The following is a 19,165-nucleotide window of genomic DNA, read 5'->3' as shown; positions in this document are numbered from 1 at the left end:
CCTTACGTATGAATGTAAACAGATTGTACTAAGTAGTGAAGGTCCACTGAGAATCAGATTTCATAGTTTTATCAGATACTTATAATTCTTTAGATCTTATGAAACCGTATGATTCTTTAAAAATACTATTATCAATAAATGAACCAATTTTTATGAACAAAAATTAAAAAAAAAAAAGGATTGGTTTCTTCTCTGAATTATGTTTAAAAGAAACCTCATTGTTGTTGAGACAGTGCACCTGGGGGGCATCTCCTCTGAGTTGCAGACCAGATTCTGTGGAGCTCAGCTATGTTAATTTTGCAAACTAATGTTTGTATGAGGGTGATAAACTCCTATTTGTTTGAGGATGATGAACAGTCTTCAATTTCATTAGCAAAGAAGTAGGAAATCATTGATTCTAGGAGAGTGTCTGAGAGAACCAAGCAAAAACATGAGGGAGACCTGCCAGAGGTGGAGGTCCATGGATGCTCCTGGGATGTAGAATGCCATGTTATTCTGCAATTCAGGATGTTACATTCCATCCTAGATGTTGAAGAGAATGAATTGTTCATATAAAACCTTCCCCACATTTGAAGAGTTCTTTGTCACTTCATTTTGTTGCAGCCTGCTCCTTTAACTTATTCATGTACTTTTTTCCTTAGAGAAAAATGCCAAGGCAGTTCCTTTACAACCTTTTCTTCCCAACAGTGGAATGCAAGCGAATCAATATCTAATGGTTTCTGTGCAAAGCTCAGTAAATAATAGATTTTATCTTGCCACTGTGGAAAGCAAAATTTAAAAACCTTGTGCAGTTGGGAAGCTGGGAGAGGAAGACTGCTAGCAAAATTATTAGCAGACTAAAGTAGAAATGATGATAATATTTCTGGCTCCATAAAACGTCTGAGAAATTAACTATTTATACTAAAAGAAGGGGAAAAAAGAAGGCTGTTGCAATCTGATTAAGAGTGTCACGGAAAAAACATAATGAATAATGCATGTACTATATCCCTCCATGATTCTTTGCAATTTCCCAGTTCTTGGGCTTTTGGGGATATATATGTAGATGTGAATGAAAGCACATTAGAGGATGAAGAATTGATTTAAGATATATTTTTCATGAATATGCTCTCATATGAATATGTTTGGTTTGAGTTAGCATAAATAAGTGAAAGGAAGTCTTTCCATATTTGAGCCTTGTAGATATAAATTTCCACTTCTCCTTTTATTCTGTTATTTTATTGAGCTACTAGTTACTTCAGCTAGGCCGATGTTTGTTTGTAACAAGAGCTAAGGACCCAAGCATGGCAAGGGTTACTTTTATGATAAGGCTTTGCCACCTCTGAGGCTAGCAGAGGTAAGTGCACTGTAAATGAATCAAATCCAGTTCCGAAAATATAATCGCTCTGCTCCTTAGCTATTAGGAAATGGCCTAGCTCTGCATATGTAGTTGCTTATATATAGTTATGTAAATACTTACTTGAAATCCTCTAAATTACTTTATGATTTGATTTTTGAAAAATATCTCCTTGGGAAGATTATGGAATCTGTTTGTTTATGCTTCAAGTAAAGTTGTATGGTAACAACATCATATTAGACTCAATCCAGTGATGGTTGGTATAGTTTTGCCAAGAATTATTATTAGAGTATGAGCACATTTCTGAAGAATTACAAATATGTAGATGGTTAACCTACCTGCATCACGTTTAAGAAATATCTATTTTTAAATGCTAGAAAAGCACAAATCCCCATGTGTATATGGGTGAGAATAATTTGTAAATCAAAGACCATAGCAGTTATTGCTTCAAAAATGGTCTCATCTCAAGAATAGCTCTCCTTAAAAAGGAACCCTTGTGAACTGTTCATGGGAATGTAAATTGGTGCAGCCACTGTGGAAAATATTATGGAGGTTCCTCAAAAAATTCAAAATAAGGGCACTCCTGGCTGGCTCAGTTGGTATAACATGCAAATCCTGATCTCAGGGTTGTGAGTTCAAGACTCATATTGGGTATAGAGTTTACTTAAAAAAAAAAAAAAAATCAGAAACACCAAGTGATCCAGTAATTTTATTACTGGGTATTTACCCAAAGAAAACAAATACACTAATTTGAAAAGATATATGAATTCCTATGTTTATTGCAGCATTATTCATAACAGCTAAATAAGAAGGCAACCTAAGTGTCCACTGATAGATGAATGGATAAATATGCGGCACACACACACACACACACACACACACACTGGAATATTACTTGGTCAAAAAAAGAATGAGATCTTGTCATTTGTGACCAGATAGATGGACGTAGAAGGTATTATGTGAAGTGAAATAAGTCACACTAAGAAAGACATATATGAGTTCACTTACATGTGGAATCTAAAAAACAAGACAAATGAAAAAAAAAAAACAAAGCAGAAATAGATCCATAAATACAGATAACAAGCTGGTTATTGCCAGAGGGGACGAGGTGGGGAGGATGGGCAAAAGGGATGAAGGAGAGTGAGAGGTATAGGCTTCCCGTTACGGCATGAATATGTCACAGTGATAAGAGGCACACGTAGGAAATATGGTCAACGGTATTCTGACAGTTACGTGTGGGGGCAGATGGCAGCCACACTTCTGGTGAGCATGGCATAATGTATAGACTTTCTAATTACTGAGTTGTATACCTGCAACTAAGGTCACATTCTGCGCCAACTATATTTCAGCAAGAAAAGAGTATCTCCTTAAAAAAAACTATAACATTTCCATTAAAAATAAAGCAACTATACAATAGACCTAGATATCTTTCCTTTTTTGACAAATGGGAATATAAATATTTTGTGAATAAGAAAGTAATTATTGAAGTAGAATTCTTCAGAATAGCAACCAACATTGAAATTACCCATAATTTATTTATTTGAGGCCTTTATTCTAGAGAAATTGTGTGTTAAAAATTATCTGCAGAACAAGGGAAGTGCTGTGTGTAGTGTGAGAAAATCCTCACCTCTCTCGTGGATGAAAGTGATGTTGTTACAATTGCTTTGTAGATAGCACCTATCCCCATCAGTGGTGATTTCTAGAACTTAAACGCTGCTAGTATGGTGCTTAATACTCTTCTTGGGACTGCTACTTTAAAACATGTCATCTATAAGTTCAACTGCAAGTAAAATTTATTTTGATTAGAAAACATCAGCTGGTCATCAAAAGCTTCTGCCTTTTATTGGTCATGCTAACATAAAATATTTCTTAAACAAAATACTTTTATTGACTTTCTGTGATTCATGTGCTCTTTTTTCCTTTTTCTGTGTCACAGCATAGACAGATGCCATTTATGTTTAATGAAGCTTTCTCAGGCAGACTAGTTTAAATGCTTCCTGAAATAATTGTATATTATTATCTATTTTTATATTGGCTTTAATGACTAACAACTTACCACGGTTATGATGCATATATGACATATATTTGTCAACTAATATATAAACAGTATAGTAATCCACTTTCCAAGATTTTAAGTGATTTATCCTATATATAAAATATTTTGAGACAATACAATACCTGTCTTATATATAAAATGTACTCTTGTCACTACTCACCAGATTTAAAAAGCATGGAACTTCTCATTTTTAAATTATGTATCTAGTAATTTCTTCCAATAAGAATAAAAATACCATTGAGTTAAATAGCAGTTATTCGGCCTCTAGATGGGACTCTTGGTTGCTCTTAAGAACTTCACTAAGTTCAATGGGTTGTAATCAAACCTACTTATCTCACTGAGTTTCTTTTAGATCAGGAACTAATATTTAAAAAAATGACCTGTAATCAGTAAAGTATATATGAATGCACGTGGGACCCCACAGAGGCACACCAGTTACCTGAGCATGAGCAGGAAGTTGCCTTGCAGTAAGCATTGATTCTACTTCCACAGGCACTAAACATAACTCTTTTAGGATTTGGGGTTCATGCCCTCTTCATGTGTGGTAGTGAACAGGGTTTCCTTAGGATTTGGGTGGTTTGCTGAAGAGGAGAAGCTTATGAACATATTGGCATTAAATAAGAGGCTAGGTAAATAGAAGTAACATGAATGTAGTCCCAGGAGAAAGAGATCAGACACATAGAATGGTGAAGAGCCTCCTCATCACCAAATTTGGATCGAATCTTACCAAGAAATACAAACAACTAAAAAGAGAGCTCATGGTGAATTTTTGCTTATAGCGAAAATGTTGTATTTTTCAGAACGCTGCAAATGTAAGCCCATTAGAGCTACACAGAAGACCTATTTCCGAAACAATTACAACTATGGTAAGGATAACTTCATGGTTGACCTATAAACTGCTGTGCTGAGAAAGGGGTGTGTGTGTGTGTGTATGTGTGTGTGCACACACGCACGCTTGTGCATGAGCTCGTAGGGCAGTTTAAAATTAAGGCTGAGAACCAAACAAAGACAACTTTCAAGCACAAGTTTACTGTTCCTCCTGAGCAATTAAAATGTCTCATGGGCAAAATTCTTTTTTTCTTTTTTCTCATGGGCAGAACTTTTAACAAATGCTTGATTTTACAGCAGCTCAGGCTGCGTTGCGGCCATCTTAGAACCATGTAAGTAAGTGAGCACCCAGAGCTGCGTTTCAGACAAGATGGGAGGGACACTTCTTTCCCTGATAGGCTAAGGAGGGTTGGAGACTGAGTGTCTGGAGCTGCCTGGGGTTTTCAGTCGTGCTTCGAAGTCTGCTTCCCCAGTGCGCTTTGATGCATAAGGGACTGATGGGTAATAGAGGACAGCTTGGTTTCTCCAGTCAGTCTAGCTCCTGGAACACACTGACAGAACTGGAAGGTAACACTGGCAAAAGTTGTTAGTATTCAATTAAGGAAATGTTTTTTTGTCCAGCTTGACCAAGAAAAGTGACGTTCTGTTAAAATATTAACTGAAGAACCACCACTCCCTCCAAATGTAGCTGCCAGACTTAACTGAAGGAGGAAAAACCTCCTGTCTCTGTAGCAGGTACTGTGCTGGGCGGTTCCTATACACTGTCCTTCATAGTTTTTTCAACTGCCCCCCCCAGGTGTATTATTATGCTAATTTTATCAGTGATTATTGAACCCAGATTGTCCTTTCTTATTTAGAATGTTCTTTTGGGCACTGGTATGCTTCAGAGTCACAGATATCAATTCCTATTATATTTGAAAGGCTCAGAGTTTTCCAGCTGATAAAATAAGGGACAAATCAACATTTGCTGTAATGGATAGGCATTTTATTTTGATTTTTCCCCCTAGCATCTATGAGGTTAATAAAGGTCATGTGACTATCCCTGAAGAAGATTGCTGATGCTGAGCCAATGAGTAAAAATATGACAATCAAATAGATTTTTAAAGGAAACATTATTAAAATGAGAATTTTATTATTGAATTTATGTGCCTTATTTTAGAAGATAGAGGACACACAGCACAGATTTATTTTTATTTCTATACTGCTGGGAATCGGAAGGAGAGAAGTTGGTTAAGACTCTGTAAGAGTAATTTTTGATATCTATGAAAATACTGTGTTTTAGAAGGTATAAAGTAGAAAATTCTCAGTGTAAATAAATCTCTTTGAAATAAATGTACTAGTTTCCCAAGTTTTTCTTCAATGAAATCAATTTTTATTTTTTGCTTACTACTCATCTTAAGAGGAATCTAATTTCTCTTAGTCAGTGGTAGATGCGCTTTCCAAGGTTGGAAGGTCATGTTTTTCTGAGAAGTCAAATGCCTGGCTGCTCATCTGAGAACCCATACCTCTAAAAACTGATGTGAAAAATCACAAGGAAATGGAGCTTTCAATTTTTAGGAGATAGTTTTTCAAGACTGAAAAATGTTATGTGAACTTTTAAGTATAAAAACAAAAGTGTAATAAAAAATGTTATTTCAAGGAAATTTAGTTGACTTTGTATTTATTTTACTTCTCTTATTATTAATTTTTACTTTATCTCACTTTCTTAGAGCTGTGGCAGTTGGTCCTGCTATTTTGGTTAAAAGTTCTAATACGAGTGGTTACAAGTCTGAGTGAACATTATAAAGTAAAATGGAATACAAGTCACAGTCAGTGGGACTTCCTCATAGCCAAACAATAACCAGGTTGCCCATAGTTGAAGGGTTTTCATGGGTCTGTAGCTACTGCTTTAAGCCTCCTGGGAGGGGGGGGGGGAGGCAAGCACTCAAATGATTAAGTAGAAGGAAAGGAAAATGCAATTTAAATTTTAAAATATGTTGATTTTTATCACCAGTGTCTGCCTGTGTCTAACGAGAAAACAAAGTTGGGGGTGAGAGTAAATGATAATTCACACAACCTCTGCTTCATTCAGATTAATTCAGTAAAAGCTCTTGAGCTTTAACCAAATTACTTGAATAATAAAGTAAGTCTTGTAGAGAGGTATTTATTTTGGAGTGGGTACATGTGCTAAAAATTTCTAATGAAAATAGTAGACACACTGGGTAAATAAATCATTAGTTAGAGAACATTTGCACAGTTGGCTAATCTCTAAGAGTTGATGGAGGCTCTGAAGCACATTTACATAAACCAGGACACAAAAAAATGTCTGCGAGCCAGGCTTGTCAATTTATCATCTGAATCTCCCAAACGCCATTTCAAAAAGGGTAATCTTATTTTTTTGTTAAAATAAAGACGCGAGAACACGAAGAAGGGATTCCTTTGCTTGCAAGTTCACACCAAGCAGGGACAGCTGGGTAGTTCTGTTTTGTTCACGGTAGTCCTCATACTTTCTCCAGAAATTGAAATACCAGTGGAGCAAAAATGAGGTTTTGTCCTAAAGATTTTAGAATCAGCAACTTGATTTCTCTCATCCTTACGTCCTACCGGTGGAACGTCGAACATTTCTGTATCAAGTCGGGGCACTGACAGGAGGAATGGCTTATTGCTGGCTTTACGTTTTCGTGGATTACTTTTTTCCATTCCTTTGTAATCCAAAAGACCCTAAAATCTGTGGGAAGGAACTTAGACGAAAGTGGTTTGCAGAGATATGCCTAAGAGACTTTGGAAAAGTGGGTTCATTTAGATACATTTTGTCTTCCTCTCTGTAACGTCCTTGAATATTGGACTAGAGAGCTGGGCCAAAAGCCACTGGCTTCTTGCTAATTGACATTTTTACTTCTTTGCAGGCCTTTTCAAAGCCCTCCTTAAAAGGGGGGGAGGAAGACAAGATCATTTATCAGAAGAAGGAATCTAAAACATTTGGCTCTTCTAGAGGACAGAATATACAGATTAGAAGCAGAACTGTACTTTGTAGATTCTGAGTTAAATACTTGGACTTTGCAGCTGAGCTGGTTACTTTAAGGGGGTTCATCTTTATCCTGAAAAGTGAAGGTGGCTTTTGTGAGCTACACTGGGTGTCAGGATTTCTGTTGAGTGAGGTACATCATGTAATGAACTTAGTAGACCATGTTCCATAGCTCATGAAGGGAGGGAATGTGGGGGAGTCTGACTTCAAAACACATGGAGGAAACAGGATCTTGTGGTAGCAGTTCTTATTCAAGAAGAAAATGTCGTATACCTACAGGAGAGTATAAAAGATAATCTGAACTGAAACAAAGGAGAAAGGAGCTGGTGTCTGAACAGTCCCTAAGATGAGCAAGGTGGAGAGGTCGCAGAAGCAGCTGGGGAACACTGTAGAACAGGACTTTAAAACACTGAAGAGGCCCCAACTCTTTAGAAAATTCATTAATACATCTGATAGAAAGAAACAAAATATATCAAATACCAGGTCTTTACATAGAGTGCATAAATTCCTGTTGACAGCAACTCAAAGCACATATGTACACATTCAAAATAAAATTTTGGAGGAAAATCACATCAGAGTCACTCAACCTTTGATTACCTAAGTGGATTTCTCACAATGAAATACACAAACACACACACACACACACACACACACACACACAAACATGTATGCGTACATGAATTGGAAGGGGATGGGGCTGAAGAGTAAAGGGGCAGGTGTGTTATGTAGTGTGTCATTCACTACCATCTAAGGCAAAAAAATCTGGTCAACGTTTTTGAATTGACTAGAAAGAAGCCTACCTGTCTTTTTGACTAGGGCATTATTGTGTATCATATTACCACATCAGCTTTATTTTCTTTTATCTAGTCATTCGGGCTAAAGTTAAAGAAGTAAAGACCAAGTGCCATGACGTGACTGTTGTAGTTGAGGTGAAGGAGATTCTAAAGGCTTCTCTGGTAAACATTCCAAGGGACACCATTAATCTTTATACCAGCTCTGGCTGCCTGTGTCCTCCACTTAATGTTAACGAGGAGTATATCATCATGGGCTATGAAGATGAGGAACGCTCCAGGTAATTCACTCCCTAAGGATTCAGAATAATTGCTGTGCTTCTCCTTTCTTTTATCCTATGCATTTCTCTAGACCTCTTACTCTGGGGTTCTTACCTGGGGCTCTGTCTGCCTTCTAGGGACATAGGCTTTGGTTGGGTCCCTCAATATAATGTTTTGGATAGAAAAGTGTATGTGTGCAATTTGTGGGTGTGCATTTCTCTGGGGACAGTGGTCATAACATCATTTCTTCTTAAGGGAGTCCATGACTCCCAGATTGTTAAGAATTACTGCTCTAAAACTTGGCTGTTCTACTCTAGAATAAATAGTAAATCTTTCTTGACAAAGATTCCTTGTGTTTTTCAATAATACATTTTAATTTTCAAAAATGGTTGCTTCTTTAAAAAATATAGATTACTGTTGGTGGAAGGTTCTATTGCTGAGAAATGGAAGGATCGACTTGGTAAAAAAGTTAAGGTAAGCCTGAATCTTATGTTCAAAGTGATACATAAAAATAAAAGCAGAAAAATAGTCATTCGTCATTTACGTGAAAGAGTTGCCCTTAAGAGCATGAGAAATACTTAAAGCTGAGACGTATGTGTCTGTGTGTGTCTGTCTGTCTCTCTGTCTGGGTCTCAAATTCTGAGGATGGAGTTTGTTTTTAATGCCAATTTAAGTTAAGGAGTGAATTCTTTGTAATGTATCAGAGATTTAGCTATAATAAATCTTCTCACAGTGAGAAATCTGACTATGGTTAGTCTAGTCCTGGTTGGGTGGCTCCACATTATCCTTAGGGCTCCAGGATCCTCCTTGCTTCCTGTTCTGCCATTTTTAAGGGAACTGCTTCCATGCTCATATTCACCTGGAGGTCACAAGATGGCTGCCCACCTCCAGCATCCCACCTATATTTCAGAGAGAAAAAAGGGGAGGTAGAAAGGGCTTTCCAAGTGTCCCATCTGGCAATTTATACTTAGGTTTTAGTCTCCCTTCCATCCCTATCTGCAAGAGAAAATGGCAAGTGTCATTTTTTAGCTGGACATATTGCTTCCTTGAACAAATTGCAGTTCTGTGAGTCAAAGAAGAAGGGGATAAAAAATGATGGGCAGGAAACTACCAGTGTCATCTCAATTCATAGACACCAATTCCTCTGTACAAGCTGGAGCCACATTCATCTGTATGTGAGAGATCTGACCAAATCAGTCTTTATAGCAGTAATGGAGGTTTATTTTTAAGCCAATGATTCTTAGATTCTGGAAATGATGTGTTTTTAGAAATCACAGTAAATTATTATAGAAAGTTAGAAGGTTTCATTTCTTCTTACTATACTAAGCAAATCTGTCTCAAAGAATGGAGTGTATGCATAGAATGGCAAAGAATTGGAAAGTGTGTGTGTGTGTGTGTGTGTGTGTGTGTGTGTGTGTGTGTGTGTAGTGGGCAGGGAGGGAGAAAGAAAGAGTGGGAATTGTACCAAACATAATACATCCCCTTCCTTCTGTGAGTCTGAAGGCTTGGGAAACATTTACAGGGTAAGTTAAACACCCCTGGGCAGTTTATCTTATACATCTGGCACTTGACAGAGCAGACACATTTCAGTTTAAGTGACCTACAAAAATGTAAAGGGCATTATTTTTCAGGGAGAAACTACCCTTTGGTAAGTTCTTTTTCCCCCCCAGTATATTTGTCAAAAGTGAGATATATTTCAAGTTCAGACTTGTGGGAATTCTCCATTTGTGTCTCTTTTCAGTTACTTTGGTGTTTATTAAAAAAATGGCTCTTTTTCAGGAAGTTGGAATCTCTTACTGTCCTTTTAATTTGGTTTTCTGCTTGCTAATGCAGAACAGGAATTTGTCCTAAATTCCTGTACCAGTTGGAAGAGTCTTCAACATCCCTGCTGCAAAGCATGTAACGAGACTTTCTGCTTCTCTTGGTATACCCAAACAGCGACCCTCAAATAAAGACCCAGGACACATGGCTGGTTTATCCTATTTTTTACGCAAACATATTTTCCATTGTTTTCTACAGGGGGCTCACAGAGTTACTGTGGAATCTTTATATTCTCAGTCTGGATTTAAACTTGCTAAAGGGAAGAATTGAACCAAAATGTGAACAATTTTTAATTCATATGCAGATATTCATGGCTAAAGATCTTGGGTAGAAAGTCTCTTTTGTCTAGATTTATTGAGATTCTTACTTTAGTTTTCCTGTCAATATGAGGATGTGAAAAAAGTTTTAGGGAGGATACCATTTTTTTCTTTTTTTTTCCAAATAAGAGTTGCCCTTTTCAGCTGATTTCTTTTTCTTTTTTGCTGAGTGAGTAGAATAAGAATTTAATAAAGACCTTCTTATGGTTTTGCCATACGAATTGTTGTTTACCTAAGTCTCTGGTGTACCAGGATGCTCAAATCAAAATATTTGGTCTGCCTTGGGGAGCTGAGAATCAGACTATTTTTTAATATGAAAAACAGTAAGATTGTGTAATTGAGTAGGCTAGAATGAAGACTTATTTGTAGTAAATGAAAAATGATAATTTATTATGTACTAAGCCCTTTACATATTATTTATTAAACTTCAGAACAGTCTTATAAGTCTGTTCTATTAATTTCAATGTGTTAATGATAAAAATGAGGTTTAATAAGTTCAAAAACTTTCCACAGTAACTGGTGGAAGTAGAATTTGAATCTGGGCCCTCTGACCTTAGCTCCTTGCTGCTCATTGTGGTCTCTGCACCAGCAACACTGGCGTCACGGGGGAGCTTTCTAGGTATGAAAATTTTGGGTCCCATCCCAGACCTACTGAATGACAATCTACAATTTTAAGTTATTTCTATACTTATCAAAATTTGAAAAGTACTGTTGTAGTCCTTATTCACTACCTGTAATACCCAAAATATAACTTCCTTTTAATTTATTATTTTACATGTAGACCCTCTTGGCATTGTTATTATGGAATATTAGTGAACTTGATTGTGGCTTTTAGAAACATTGTGAATGTCTGCTTTGAGTGTAGACCCTCATCTGTTGTGATTGTTGCATTTGATAGAAATTACTCGGAAATACATTTTTTTAAAGATTTTATTTATTTATTTGACAGAGATCACAAGTAGGCAGAGAGGCAGGCAGGGTTGGGGGGGGGGGCAGGAAGCAGGCTCTCTGCTGAACAGAGAGCCTGATGTGGGGCTCGATCCCAGGACCCTGAGATCATGACCTGAGCCGAAGGCAGGAGCTTAACCCACTGAGCCACCCAGTTGCCCCTTGGAAATACATTTTTAAGAGATCCCATTTGCCCCACAAATTTCCATTTTTTTCACTGCTTAAATCACGTATGTCTTAAAAGACTAAGTTCTGGCACATCATCAGAGAAAATGAAAAATAGCACTTCAAAGTCTGAGTGTCTTCCATTCATTGCCAGACTTATGTATATTACCTCCAGAAATACCCACAGGTTTGGACAGATACTTATGTCACCATTTGACATGGAAATTTTAAGTTTGAGGATTGATATGAAAACATGGCTGACATATTCTAGGTGGCCAATTTTGTGCTTTTTACGGTCAGAGAATTGTGTCCGTCTAGCATCATCTGATAACAAAATTTTATACTCTTTTATGATCAGAGAATTATGTCTGTATAACATCTCAGGAAAACAAAATTTTATACTTTTGGAAAATGCTTTTACGATTGGACTTTGCGGTCTTATTAAGTTGTTAGAATAATAGAAATGATAACCCTGGTGATATGTGCCTGTGACCATTTAATGTTTTAAATTTCACAGCGCTGGGATATGAAGCTCCGTCATCTTGGACTGAATAAAAGTGATGCTAGCCATAGTGATTCCACTCAGAGTCAGAAGTCTGGCAGGAACTCCAACCCCCGGCAAGCACGCAACTAAATCCTGAAATGCAGAAAGAACATCAGTGGACTTCCTATTAAGACTTGCATTGCTGGACCAGCAAAGGAAAATTGCACTATTGCACGCCATATTCTATTTTTTACCACAAAAATCATGTGGTAACTGATATTACTTCTATTTTCTCTCTTGTTTTCTGTTTTTCTCTTCCCTCCCCCCACCTCTTTTTTTGTGGTCTGAGTGCAGATCCTTAAATATATGTATTCTGTTTCACTAATCCTGGGAAAACTGTTCTTTGCAATAATAATAAATTAAACATGTTGATACCAGGGCCTCTTTGCTGGAGTAAATGTTAATTTGCTGTTCTGCACCCAGATTGGGAATGCAGTATTGGATGCAAAGAGAGCTTTCTGGTATCCACAGAAAGCTAGATATGCCGTAAAACAGTCTGCTTATCTAATTGCAATTGCCTCGTTTTCACATGCCTTTTGGGCATTCTCCTCACGCTTAAAAGTTCTGAATGTTTATAAAGGTAAAATGGCAGTTTGAAATCAAATGCCACACAGGCCAGGCAATCAAGCACCAGGAAGCATTTATGAGGAAACAACACACAAGATAACTTATTTGCAAGATTGGCAGGAAGCAAAATAAATAGTTCTAGGAGCTGGGGAAAGAACATTTCGCTTGATTGAGAAGCACCACTGAAACCAGTGGCTGTTGGGGTGTAAACAGTAGCATTTTTCTTTGGGCAATGCATTTGGTTTGTTTATGAATATATTAATCAGCATTAGGGAAGTGAATTATAACTAGACATCTGCTGTTATCGGTGTAGCTCTGTTAAATTTGCTTCCCTTTAAATAAACTCATTGGTGTGAGTCTTTTTTTCCCCACCTTTTAAAATAAATCTTGACTTGCTGCGTTGACCAGGAAAAGAAAGTATGTATGCATGTGCACCGGGTGTTATTTTTGAAAGATACATAGCTCTATAAAATGCTGTAGTTTGCAGGATGGTAAAATGTGTGAGGGTGTGCCTGTGTGTATGTGCGCGCGTGTGTGTGTGTGTGCACTCACACCCAAGCTGGACTGAATTACAGGCCTGTACTTTATCACTTGGATTTGTGCTGTTTAATGCTCAGTAAAATATGCCTAATAAAAGGAATTCTGGTTGTCAGGAGAACAGTTTTTCTGACTTTTGAACCACATGCACAATCTCACTAACCAAGCTGCAGTGTCCCCAGGGACCTTGGGGGAACAACTGATACGTTTCCTTCTTTCCTTCTTCTAGCCAGGTTCTTCTCTTCAATTTACATATTTCATATAAGCAGAACCAAATTTCTAAGCTATGGCATACTGAAAATAAAACATTTATGAAGCAAAATGGTGCTGTGCTTCCTTCTACCAGGGCAATCGTGCCAGAATGAAATTCTGGAACAATCATTTCCCCAAATAGTTAATAATTCCTCTAAATTCTCCCTTTTGAAAGTAAGAGATCATCCTGACATTCTGGCTGTTACTTAAGCCCCTGCAGTTTGGGAATCTCAGAAGAGTCGACACTTTTGCCTCCCATGAAGATTGTATGCTTTTTGAGCTGCCGAATGGTTGCTAGTGGGTAATTTGGCCACTTGCTCTTTGGGGTTTATTCTCAAATGGCTAGGGCAGGTGCATCTTTTTCTAAATGCTGCAGTCATAGCCTTAAAAAGGTGAGTTTGGGGGTGCCCAGGTGGCTCAGTTGTTAAGTGTGCTCAGGTCATGTTCCGGGGTCCTGGGATCAAGCCCCGAATCAGGCTCCCTGCTCAGTGGGAGGCCTGCTTCTCCCTCTCCCTCTCCCCCTGCTTGTGTTTCCTCCCTCGCTGTGTCTCTCTCTGTCAAATAAATTAAATAAATAATTTTTTAAAAAGAATTTATTTATTTATTTGACAGAGAGAGATCACAAGTAGGCAGAGAGGCAGGCAGAGAGAGAAAGGAGGAAGCAGGCTCGCTGCTGAGCAGAGAGCCCGATGCGGGACTCGATCCCAGGACCCTGGGATCATGACCTGAGCCGAAGGCACTGGCTTAACCCACTGAGCCACCCAGTTGCCCCAATAATTTTTTTTTTAGAAAAAGTGAGTTTGGGGGCGCCTGGGTGGCTCAGTTGGTTAAGTGACTGCCTTCGGCTTGGGTCGTGATCCTGGAGTACCAGGATCGAGACCTCTCTCCTTAGCAGGGAGTCTGCTTCTCCCTCTAACCCTCCCCCTTCTCATGCTCTCTCTCTCTCTCAAATAAGCAAATAAAATCTTTAAAAAATTTAAAAAAAAAAAAGGTAAGTTTGGGTGTCCCAGGGGAGTCGTGAAGTGGCACAAGGGAAGACCCGTATCTTGGGATTTCTCATTATGGTGTTGATAGCTCAACTTGAGCTTCAAGGATTCAGAACTGGAAAGTCATGCTTCTTCAATGTTCTCTTTCTCTCACGTGCTTTTCATGTTCACTATGGGCAGAAGGGCAAGAATAGACTGAAGGAGGTTGAGAAGAATTGGTTTCTCAAATCCACGAAATGTCCTCATCTCTTCCAAAGCATAGTAAGGAAGACATTTTTTTTTAGAGAGAGAGAGTGAGAGAGAATGTGGAAGGGACAGAGGCAGAGGGAGAATCTTAAGCAGGCTCCATGCCCAGGGTGGAGCCGGAACGGGGCGGGGGATTGATCTCACGTCCCTGAGATCACGACTTGAGCCAAAATCAAGAGTTGGTTGCTTAACCAACTGAGCCACCCAGGGACCTCCCCCATAGTAAGAGGAATTTTAAGTGAAGAAATATTCTGATGTACAATGGAAGACACAGACATGTCTAGGTCCTACAGTATTTTTTCAGGGTTGAGAAATAGCTATGGTGGTGGTAATAGTTTCTGTGTAGAGATGTGACATTGTTTATGCTCAGAACATATACAATTATATTTATAAACAAAAGAGCACTCCATTTTTGGATTCACCTGTGTTCTCTGCCACCTTCCCTTTAGTGATCTCTACTGGCAATGCTCGATTTTGCTCATTCTATGTAAAAGTCTGTCAGCAAACTTTCCAATGATATGAGGTCTGTGAATTGTGGTGTTGATAATGTGCTCCTGGTATTTTGCTACGATAGTTGCAATATCTTCATTAATAAATTATGTACAGACCTCTCTTGGGAGATAACTTGATTTTCATCATGATGGTTGTGTTTCTAATCAGACTGCAAAACCATTTCTACTCTCCAATTGCCATAATATACATACATCTTATTCGTGCCTCTCTACAGGCTTTTCTGACAGGTACTAACTTCCAAAGCCACTAAACATTTAATATATATGCACCCTTGTGGGTAACCTTGAGATCTAAAGAGTTAATTTAAAATTTCTTTGAGCAATTTTGTTCACCTTTCAGGATTTTAATTTCTCCAACCCAAGTAACAACACCAAAATGTTAGGTGCATGCTGAATAGACTGGCACAGGTTAAAATAACAGCAAATTTGGATTCTCTGCACAGATACGTGAGTATTTTACTGTGTCACATATAGAGTGTAATCTGATTCGGTGCCATATGTTGCACTGAGCATTTGGGGGTGGGGTGGGACAAATGCATGGCTTTCCACATCTGTTCTGTATTAAGAAGACAAATACAAAAATTACAATCACTGTGAGTAAATAGCACTACTTATTGCCTTCTGCAAGAAATTACTTGCTATTATTTTTTCAACAAGTTAAAATGACAAATAAGTATTTCAAGATTGGTGTTTACTCAGACTGGGAGCTTTAATATTTAGATAATATAAGCCTTAAAAGATAGTAAAAATGAGGTAGAGCAGAGATTTCTCATACTATTACAGAAATCCAACTGATAGAATTTTTGAACATGGTTCCTAGCTGTATTAATAACAAAAAATGGTAGAGTCAGACCTTTTTAAAGTTATCTCTTTGGGTAATAATACCTAACATTGGCTAGAGCTTTATAAAAAACACCTGTATTTGTGTTACCTCCTGTAATCCTTGAAAGTCTGTGAAGTAGGTATTATTTCTATTTTACAGATGAAGAAATCAAAACCTTAGAAACTTGGAGTTTTGTAAGTAGCAGAGCTGGGCCTCAGATGCTCTTATTTTTATTTCCCAAGTTATATGTTTTCCACCACTGTAAATGCTGATAAAAAGATCAATGCATCTTGACATTTTTTAAAAAAACATAGTATCAGGCATGGACTGGGTTACTCATGTTTTTTTCTTAAACTGAGGTCTACCGACTGCATGCCAGAAAGTGTATATGATATAGTTCCAATTCTGATCCCAAGTACCGCTGTTTTTATTTTTCAGTTTTCCTTGCCTACAAAATTAAAGTTTCAATGGAATGATTCTTATAGAGGAGGAGCAGGTAAATAAACAATTAAAGTGATTCTTTTGGTATTAACGGTTTGATTTGTTTAGCATTAGTAGTTTAAAGATATGGGATTCTCTGTAGAAAACATGGTATTTTCCTCCTGAGTTTCCATCTTCCCTTGCATTTGGAGAGAAGTATGGAGTTCATAGTATTTAACAATGTTAGGAGGAAAGTTGAAATTCAAAGTTGATTGTTGATTGGTTGCCACAAATAAAACCAGACTGACTATGTTCTACTGGGAACTCTTTGTTTCTCACTCTTAGATCTTCCCTTAAGCCCTCCCCCACCAGCATCTTCCACAGACAAGAAAGAACACTATACTATATGACCTAATTCCTCCTGCTTTTCTTTCATTAAATATTTTTATAATGACAGGGATTCAACACATTGAAAGACAACTAATGCAACCATTATTTGTTGGTTCGACTTTGAATGGTGGGTGCTGAGAACTCGAGGAGCTATGAAGAAGGATAGGGTGTGCTCAGGGAAGCTTGCCAGTCCAAAAGGAGAGGATGTGTGGACTGCGGAAGCTAAATCAGAAATGAAAGCAAATGTAGAAAAGAACTTCCCACTAATCTCAAGGCTATGGAGGGGAAATCACCCCTCTTAATAGTGCTGGGGCTGCCCTTCCAAATAGCCAGAACACCCTCCACACACACTACACATCATGAAATGGGACTGAATGTTCTGTAGGGTTGGGTCTTAGGAAAATTTGGGGCATCAGCAGGGGTAGGTTGAATTATACACGAAGCTTAGGATCATTCTGAGATGGTAAATAGTCTATGAAACAGAGAACAAAGTATTTCTTGTCTATACTGGATGGCCAGTAAAGCTAATAAAGTTGATCTGGTTCATTCATTTTATCTCTACATTATTTTGGTGACTCTGGTTGGGAGGATCAAGGTTTCTCTGAGATAAGATCCCTATACTAGTATTAAGAAGAGAATTGGAGGTAAATACTTCTGACTCAACTAGACAAAAGGATAGATGAATGTAAACAAAATCTCTACAGAACTCTTTCCCTGGTACTTATAAGTCAAATGATTGATCAGAGCTTTAAAAAGAAGCATGGTGTTCAGAAATCTTATACCTATGAAGACGGCATTGTCCTGTCTGTGAGCATTTATCTCTTTCCCTCTTGTTCGTTCTCCCCTGTTCTGCTTCTCCTCATATTGTTCTGCTCATTAAATCAAATACAGGGCTGTAGGAAGTATGTGCAGAACTGTTAGAAAGCCAAGTATGAAACAAATAGAAGAGATTGACATTCTTTAAGCCCTTTGATCAATATCCCTGAAGCTCATCTAAATTTCTTTCAAATCCCTAGTTCAGACAGTCTTGTCTTTAGCTTCTCTTTTATATACCCAGTACCAATAGCCTGAAACTACTACTTCTAAACTTCCTTAGAAACATTCACTCATTTAAAACAGCCTCCTTAACCCACCTTGAAAAGAGCTCCGAAGTTAGGGCACCTGGATTCAAACTCTTGCTTTGCAACTTACTGGCTGTTTAGCCTGCTCTCCCAAGTTCTGAGATCAGGTGAGTGGAGCTGGGCAGAGCCTGTAGAGCAGTGCCCAGAGCATGGTAGGTGTTTAATAAATACCGGAATTGTTCCACCTTTTATTCTTGAATTCTCCCTTTAAGGTCCACAGTTCTCAAACAGTGCCCCACTGAGTGCTTACCCAGGCAAGAAGAAAAAGTGGCTTCCAAGAGATCTTACACGCTGCCCTGTTCTCGCTCCACCATCTTTAAGATGCCAAACTAAAAAAATTCCCTTCATTCATCCTCAGGTTGAAGACTGAAATCCTCTTTCTTTTCTTCTTCTTCTTAAGCTGATGTGCTTAGAAGTAGCAGGGTCAGGAGACAGGAAGAACACTCACTCATTCAATTATGTGAAAAAAACCACATAATACTCAATTCTACAAAAACTTATATAACTGATAAAAATGTGTTTCCTTCCAAATATGATTTATTTATTTTATTTTTTAAAAAAAGATTTTATTTATTTATTTATTTGACAAACAGAAATCACAAGTAGGCAGAGAGGCAGGCAGAGAGAGGCGAGAAGCAGGCTCCCCACTGAGCAGAGAGCCTGATGTGGGACTCGATCCCAGGACCCTGGGATCATGACCTGAGCCAAAGGCAGAGGCTTTAACCCACTGAGCCACCCAGGCGCCCCAAATATGATTTATTTTGGAAGTCAAAAAACAAAAACAAAACAAAACAAAACAAAACAAAACAAAACAAAAAAACAAGACTCTTCTCTAACCACTTTTAAATACAGAGAATGGTAAACTTATGGGAAGCTTCACATCTTTATGTTGGTTATCTCTATGGGGATATCAACTTCCAGACTGATTCACTTAATCTTCCAGCTTTGGAAGTGGGTTTTTATGTTTTGCTGTTATTCATTGTAAGTAACAGATTATTTCACATAAAGGAACAAAACAAGTAAGCCAATATATATTTTAATGTTATTGGTAAAATTTTGGTCCCCAAGAATGGTTATTGTTCATTGTTTAGGTGAGCAAGAAGACATCTCTTGCAATGATATGTGTTCTCAATATGAGCTAAATTTTGTTAGAGGAGCTTCTTGGTGTTTTTCATTTCCTAGAGAGTTCCAGAAGTACTAAAAGTATATTGAGACAAAGTGTTTATGTTTCAAAAGTGCAGGC

General features: G+C 37.9%; 1 protein-coding gene across 1 annotated transcript in view; it reads left to right on the top strand.

Annotated features, from left to right (window-relative positions):
• FRZB (frizzled related protein) overlaps nucleotides 1-13,293 on the top strand; it is a 31,794-nt gene extending 18,501 nt beyond the window's left edge. The window contains exons 3-6 of the mRNA XM_059394296.1: nucleotides 4,190-4,255; nucleotides 8,089-8,293; nucleotides 8,684-8,747; nucleotides 12,042-13,293. Coding sequence (XP_059250279.1) covers nucleotides 4,190-4,255; nucleotides 8,089-8,293; nucleotides 8,684-8,747; nucleotides 12,042-12,158 — 452 coding nt within the window. The 3' untranslated portion in view covers nucleotides 12,159-13,293. The remainder of the gene's footprint in view (nucleotides 1-4,189; nucleotides 4,256-8,088; nucleotides 8,294-8,683; nucleotides 8,748-12,041) is intronic.
• The last annotated feature ends 5,872 nt before the right edge of the window (nucleotides 13,294-19,165 follow it).

This window comes from Mustela nigripes, chromosome 3, assembly GCF_022355385.1.
Source record: "Mustela nigripes isolate SB6536 chromosome 3, MUSNIG.SB6536, whole genome shotgun sequence".
NCBI classification, from domain to species: Eukaryota; Metazoa; Chordata; class Mammalia; order Carnivora; family Mustelidae; genus Mustela; species Mustela nigripes.
This window is presented reverse-complemented; position numbering and strand designations above follow the sequence as displayed.